The sequence below is a fragment of the Austrofundulus limnaeus genome, unplaced genomic scaffold (assembly GCF_001266775.1).
Source record: "Austrofundulus limnaeus strain Quisiro unplaced genomic scaffold, Austrofundulus_limnaeus-1.0 Scaffold763, whole genome shotgun sequence".
NCBI lineage: Eukaryota > Metazoa > Chordata > Actinopteri > Cyprinodontiformes > Rivulidae > Austrofundulus > Austrofundulus limnaeus.
This window is the reverse complement of record NW_013953165.1, coordinates 23,950-31,688: the sequence shown is the minus strand read 5'-3', so window position 1 is coordinate 31,688 and position 7,739 is coordinate 23,950. Positions and strand designations below refer to the sequence as shown.

Below are 7,739 nucleotides of genomic sequence, written 5' to 3'. Positions count from 1 at the left end.
GATTTCTAGTCTGAGGAACGAAAACTGCTGACTTGGTGTTAATAGACTTTTCTGGGTGTTTCCTGAATGTGTGACAGAACCTGAGACAGCTGATCTAATGTTTGCTCCTTGGAGCTTGCGATCAGAGCCCAGTCGTCTAAATATGCTAACAGACGGACCCCCCTTTCCCTGAGGAGTCAACGCAGCTTCTACGCACTTTGAAAAGGTGCGAGGAGCTAGCGATAAACCGAACGGTAGCACCAGGTACTCGTAGGCTACACCCTCGAAGGTGAACCTGAGATATTTTCTGTGCTCCGGGTGAATTGCTGTGAAAATAGGCGTCTGTTAAATTGATGGTCGCAAACCAATCGCCCGGGCTGATCGAGTGAATTAGCTGTTTGAGCGTTAACATTTTGAACCTGTATGTTTGAAGGTACCGGTTTAACACTCTCAGATCCAAAATAGGCTGCAGGCCGCCCCCTTTCTTTGGAACAAGAAAATAACAGCTGTGCAGACCTTTTTGTGTTTCTGCAGCTGGAACCGCTCGAATAGCTCTCTTTGTTAGCAACGTGCAAATTTCCTCTCTTAAAATGGCAGCTGCCTCGTTTGTCACCACTGTGTTTACAATGGCCCGAAAGCGAGGCGGCCTGACGCGGAACTGCAGCCTGTAACCCATAGCAACAGTTCTCTGTACACATGGAGAGGGTGCGCATGCGCGCCAGAGAGGGAGTTGCGTTGCTAAGCGACTGACTTGCCTTACTGTTGGAGACGTGTCGCTGCTGCCCTCCACTGGATGGGGAAGAGACAACATTATTGACTGTCGCCCGCAGCTTGGGCCTCGCGTCGCGTCTGGGGATGATGCAGCGAAGTGCCTCAGCCTGCTTCTTCCTCTGTTCAAATTTGGTTTGGATMACATCAAGCGCTTGACCAAACAGTCCTGTAGGCGTTATCGGTTCATCCAAGTAGGCCACTCTGTCCTTGTCGGGAACGTCTGAGAGCGTTAGCCACAGGTGCCTCTGCGCCACCACAGTAGAAGCCATTCCTTTCCCCAGAGCCAGCGCCGCACAATGGGACACACGTAGAATGTGGTCTGACGCCAGTCTGATCTCGTTCAGCAGGGGTAAAAGGGGTTTTTCCTGCGGCATCTGAGCTGCCAGCTCAGCCAAGGCCATGGCCTGGTAGGTCTGAAGCATGGTGACGGAGCTCAGCGCACYGGCGGTGTTACCTTGGGCTTTGTTTTCCAGCTATGCCGAAGAGAATCTGCAGGGRTTGGAAGGGAGCAGGGTGGGCCTGCTCACACCCTGGTTGTGAGACAGAACCAAATAAGCGGCTAAAGAAGGCTCCATCGGAGGGATGGCCACCAGGCCAGCTTGGTCTGCCCCTTCCACGTCCAAGTACTGACCCTGTCTGGGCACGAATGCGCGGATGGACAGCGGTTTGCTCCAGGAAGACGTCAGCTCCGACACAAAGTCCGGAAACATAGGCAGACGGTGCTTCACATCAGCCGGTTCAGACGGGAGATAAAACCCTGCGAACCTCGACGGCTTTTGAGCAGGTGGGGGGTCGGGCCACTGTACCTCCAGTTTAGCAGCAGCTCGGTGGCACAGGGACAAGAAGGACAAATCCTGGTCCACCCTCTCAGCAGCGGGGGTGGTGTGAGCTGGGCACGGCTCCTCGTCGTCTTCAGACAGACTGAGAACCTCCTGCTCCATCTGTAGAATATCGTCCTCCTCTTGGTTTAGATCCAGTAGAAACTGGGTCTCGCCCCCCTCGATGTCGGGTGAGGCCGCCTCGTGCTGCATCTGGTCCGCCCAGCTAGCAGCGGGGGCTTCGACCGCCAAATCCTCGTCTTCATCGGACTGAGCCGTCTGGCTGGATTCGGAGAGCAGTGGGTCTTTTCGGAAAACAGCAGTTTCCCCCAGCATTTTCTCCAGGAATTTCACTCTCCTCTCCAGTGTCGGATGCAAAAGTCCGGCACAGGCCTGGCGGGACTCAGGTTCCACAAGCGCCTGTCAAGCATGAATGATTCCTAGGCAGGCCGGGCAAGCCTCATGCTGGTCCTTCTCATGAAGCTCAAAGCCACACCCCTGAGGGCAGGGGCAAACAGAAGACTTCGGCTTCTTCGAAGGTGGTTTTGTGCTCATCGTGAACCACAAAACAGATTTTCAGCAGAAAATAAAGGTCACTTAAATAGCGTCGAGCGGCAGACACACGAACCAGCAGGTAACGCGGTTAGCACTAGTAAAGCTAACCTAAGAACCTTAGAAGCTGAGCTAACTAGCAGCAGCTATGTGAGCTCAGGTTTAGAGGTGACTATCGCGAGGTGAAGGGCGATAAAACTGAGTAATGACGCTGGTGACTCTGAACTTATAGGGTGAAGGCGGAGCCTGTCACCCGACATTCAACGTCACCACGTCACCGGTCTAAAGGCGTGCGAGTCCCATATACAACTGTGTGTTGTACTGAGTGAAATGACTGAAAAGGAACACATTCATTCATATAGTATTGAAAATACTCGAGATTGTAGTACATATTTTTTATTAAGTGTGATATAAAATGTTTTCTAACCCATCAGTGRTTCATCTACAAAACATCTTTCTGAACACAACCCTAAAAATAAATAAATGTTTTAATTCATGACTCCTGCAGATCATATCTTTAAAAATGCTGCTGTGGTCCTTTTATTAGATGTCTAATCTGCATCCTGACTTCTGTAGTTTAAATTTCAGGAGTTATTCAGAGGTGAGACTGAAATAGAACTGGTCTGGTTCTCTGTGCTGGAGCAACAACAAAGGCAAGTAAGGATTTGAAAGCAGGATTACAAATTCTGACGTCACCCTTTGGAGCTGAAGTCGCTGCAGAAATGACTTAAACAGTGACTGCAGTTTTACAGCCAAAAACTCACCACAATCAGTTTTTAGATAATCTCAGCTTTTATGATGAAACTGCTGCCTAAGATTCCAAACAGCCCAGCTCAAATGAAAACAAATCATTTAGAGTATCTGTTCTGTTTTGTTCCTCCTGGTTGCGTGAGAGAAATCCTCCCAACATTTAACACGTTTGTGKCGGACACCTCACCTCCTTTTAAACTTCGTCACTCCCTCACGTGACCCATGTGAGCGGTCTCCACGGGCTTAGCCCGAACTAATGTCTTCAACACCCTCTTAAGAAGGCAGCTTTGACTCTAAGCTGGCTTGACAAGTGTCAGAAATGGAGGCCTTTGCACTTGTGGTGACCGACGAGTCGCAGCAGGACACGAACGGACAAATCCCTCTTCTGAACAATCGTTTGGTTTCAACTGAGAGACGTCAGCTGGTCGAAGCTCTATAGAAACCAAGCAGATGATCCAGAAAAGTTATTTTATGATAAATATAAATAAATTTGGACCTGAACTGAGTGAATTTAACAGCTTGTACAAATGCAAGTGTTTGTAATGGAATTACGAATCAAATTTTTTTTAGTTTCTGCACTCGTGTGGAGAATCGAAGCATGTAAGAGTCTCTGATCTAATTTAGTTTAGCAACACTTGTGAAATGAAATGATTTCATATCTGATCAGACAGTTATGTTGACTTTATTTGCAGAATAGATCAAATGTAGCCKAAAAAACCTCCTGAGAACCAATCAACTTTGGAAGAGCACTTCACAGAACGGGAGTTATTTAATATTTTATTTATGGAGATAATCATCGAGGAGGAGCGATGCTCGCAAACAGACGCCAAAATAAAAAAACATCTGTGTTAATTAATCAGTGACTTCTTGAGGATGAATGAGATCCTTCATGTCTTCCTGTCAGTTATCGCAGCTCTGAAACTCTGCTCAAAGATTTCAAGTGACGTTTGCCTCAATAATTTACAGCCTCTTTTACATAAAGACATAAAAAACCTGTCTGGTTCCTGCAGACTCGTCAGCTTATGTAAACAAAATCTAAAGTGAACAATAAAACACGAGAGATTACGCTGTCCTTATTTATTTAAACACTAAATTTAAATTGAATTCATCCAGTTCCCTTCATTTATAAGTGTTTGGGTTGTGGAGGGAGCAGATCCAAGCAGGAAACCCCGACATCCCTAACCTCAGCGACGCTCTCCTGCTCCTCTTGGGGGAACCCGGACCAGAGAGGATGTGAAATCCCTTCATCCCTTTGGGATTTCCTCCCAGCTGGATGAGCCCAGAATATCTCAGCTGTCTCTTTTTAATGACGTGGAGCCGTTTAACCCTGCATTTCAGCACAAACACCTCATACCAGCTGTCAGGCATGACGGTGGAGGGGTGATGGTTTGGGCTCCTTGCAGTCATGGAGCCAATCATGAACTCCTCTGTAGGACAAAGTATTCTGTAGTCAAACGTGAGACCATCTGTCCAACAGCTGAAGCTCAGATTAAACTGGGTCACAACACCAGTAAACCCAAACACAGCAGCTAATCTACAGTAAAACGTCTCAAAATAAAAGAATCAAGGTGTTGTGGTGACCCAGACCAGCTCCAGGTTCAGCCTGATTCAGAACTGACATGGGCTCTTGTAAAGGTCACGACGAAGATAAATAATTGCTGCTTTAGCTACACTTTCAACACACAAAGAACCAAATATTCATTTTAAATAAACTAACTTTCATAATTACAACAGCTAAAATTTTAGACWATATATTCAAAGACAGAGCCAGAGGGGTGGCTAATGCTACAATTGGCAGCTAATGTGCAACCCCCAAATAATTAACAAGTGGGTGGGGTTCTTGAAATTTATATTTGCATTTAGATTTTGTTAAAAATAGTTTTTCGATACTACTGTACTATATAAATTTTCACGTGTAAGTTTAAAAATGGCTGACTTATAGTTCTTTGTAAAATTAGCATTAATGGTTAGCTTAATTTGGGATTAGCATTGACAGTTAGCATGTGATCATTTTTTGCTACTCCACAACGAATTTAACTTCAATAAGTTTTAAAATGACTGGATTATAGTGTTTTAAAGTTAGCTGTGGTGGCCATCTTGAATTTTTGATTAGTACGTAGAATTTGGTAAAGATTGTTTTCGGCTACTTCTACACCGGGGGGGGGGGGGGGGGTCAAACTCATTTTGTCAAACTCATTTTCACCGAGGGCCACATGAGCGTTATGGTGGCCCTCAAAGGGCCAGTTGTAGATAACTTTGAAGTTTAATAGTTAACTAAACATGGTCCTTGTCTCATTGCTTTGACTGAGCACTGCTAATAAACACTGAGCTCTACCTGGTATTTCCTGCATAGAAACAGCATTTTAACACATCCTCTTATAAACACTGAAACTACCTGTACGACTGACTAAATGTGAAATAAAAAAACAGAAATACTATTAAAAGTAAAAGAGAGTTTTACTCACTGATGAGCTCAATATTTCTTAAAACAGCTGAATTAAAGCTATTTGGAATTATCTGTGGCGGCCATCTTGAAATTTCAAATTCAGAATGATTCTTTATTTGTATGTGCCCCTCCAATAAAAAACAAAACTAAATTAAACAAACAAACAAACAAACAAAAAAACAAACAAACAAACAAAGACCTGTGTCCCCCCTTGCAAAATAAACTAGTTCCGCCCCTGTATGTACTCAAGCGGTTTTCAGAATAAATTGCAAATTTTGACAGAAACAAAGATGATGAACCAAAACTATTTATAAGTTCTTGTTGCAGCAACATATGCTAAAAGTTTAATTTACATCATTTTTTTGTGTGTGTGTGTGCTGCTTTTAAAACCTAAACTTGGCAGGCCTTACGAGACCCATCCAACACTTGACTGTGATTATGAACCCTGCAGGGGACAAGCTGCTGGAACATAAGTGAAATTTATACGTGACAATATATTCTCTGCAAGACCCCGCTGTTGTCACGAGCCTAAATTTACTGCCTTTCACCATGACCAGTTTTAGAGTTATACTGAAGATCTGAGGTCGTGTTTTTCAAGGGTGGTGCAGGCTGACACCACCTGAATTTCAATGAACGGAGTAGAAAGCAAATTCTTCTCCTCATGGAAGTGAAATGAGGTGAGAAAAGTGTTCTAAATATATATCAAACATTTCAAATCGGTGTTGCTGCCAGTAAAAAAGAAAAGAAAATCACTGCATATAGAAAAAAGCTGTTAATACTAATAGATAAAACTTAAATATATGTATACGCGATCAGCACATAAAGCTCTGTCACATAACATTCAGTCACTCACACACAAAAAACAACAACAAAACTTCTGTATCTGTAAAGAATTACAGGTTGTTCAAAGTCTTCACCTTTTTATTTTGTTCCAATTTGCACACACGGGTTCAAAGTCATGCTCATGGTTTGTGCTGGCTGTTGAACGCCAACCCTCAACAGTGAGCAGAAATAAATAAATGGAATAAGAATGAGCCATAAGATACGTCTGAAAGCCTCTGAAAAGAAAACAGTTTTTCTTTCCTGATATGCTGACTGATATACCACCAAAATATGCTGAACTTTTTAAAAGGATCATTTTTATTTTTCAAGCAAAAATAATCCACTAATTGTTTAGGGTCCACTGTCTGCAGTTCAGTGCTGACCATAAAAAGATTTGGCTCCAAGTTAAAAGAACAGAGTTTCAACCGAAGACCAACTTTACCTTTTTCTTTTTCTCTGAGGTCGTTGAGGTATTTGAGGAGCTCGGCGTTGGCCTGGACACAGTAAACTTCTCTCGTCTGCAGACCTCCTCCACAAAGCCCCGTCACGTTGCTGCGCCGCCGGTCCTGCTGGCTCAGCAGCAGGTCCACCCGACAGTCGCTCCACTCGGTGGTCCTCCACGTGTAACTGCAGCGTCGACACAGGTAAAACCAGTGTTGCTCGGTTAGAGCTGGGCCAAAGAACTTCAGAAGCTCAGACTCGAGCGACAGGATTTTACTTCCTCAACATTTATCAAAGGCACAATCTACAGAGAATAGTTTAACAGCTTATTATTAAACAGAAAGTTGCCAATTAATACAGTGAGTAGTGCCTGTTATTAAAACTGCATTTGTTTCATGCCAGAATGTGCATTGAGGATGAGTCTTTGCAAAAAAAAATCTAACTTTGGCTCAATTTATGTAAAACCGATTAAGTTACAACACAACCCAAGATTTCAGGTGTTGCTGCTTGTGTAATTTTCTAAACTTCTCTGAATTTATGGACATTCACACCAAATGAAATAGTTTTGTCTTTGATATTTCTTATATTTAGAGACCAGGTTGCCAATTAAAATAGCTAACAATATAATTTGTTTGAAAAAGAACACCAGAAGTCCACCTCATACCTGCCAGCAGCAATGAGGAACACCTGTTCATGTTAACCAGCAGCTGTGGACTGAAGCAGCTCTAGGGGGGGTCCAGGGGTATACAGCCCTGGAAAACTTTGATCTAATCAAAACTCAGCATTTTCCAGCCATTCGAAGAGAATGTTACTAAAGTCTTTGAATTAATAACATAACATAAAATCAGTACTTTATGAAGACAGAACACTGAAAACCAAATTTTAACCTGAAATTCATCTTTATCTGAACTTTAAAGGGGCAATATTATGTGTTTCTCAGGCATATATTTAATAAAGTAACTGTCACCTTCTTGTTATTAAAATGCTGTTTAAATGTTTAAATAGAAAATAACTTGTCTTCTCATCATATCTGTTTCTAAATGCCTTGAAATTGGCCTCTGTCTCTTTAAGAACCTCCTTCCTCTTCTGTCCCACCCATTTCAGCACAGGGCTGGGTGTGTGTGTGTGTGTGTGTGTGTGTGTGTGTGTGTGTGTGTGTG

General features: G+C 43.4%; 1 protein-coding gene across 1 annotated transcript in view; it reads right to left on the bottom strand.

The window, feature by feature from the left end:
- The window catches only part of LOC106532396 (thrombospondin type-1 domain-containing protein 7A), a gene marked incomplete at its 3' end in the record, with an annotated part of 66,291 nt that overhangs the window by 39,673 nt on the left and 18,879 nt on the right, over nt 1–7,739 (bottom strand). The window contains 1 exon segment of the mRNA XM_014028436.1: nt 6,581–6,765. Within this exon segment, the coding sequence (XP_013883890.1) occupies nt 6,581–6,765 (185 nt within the window).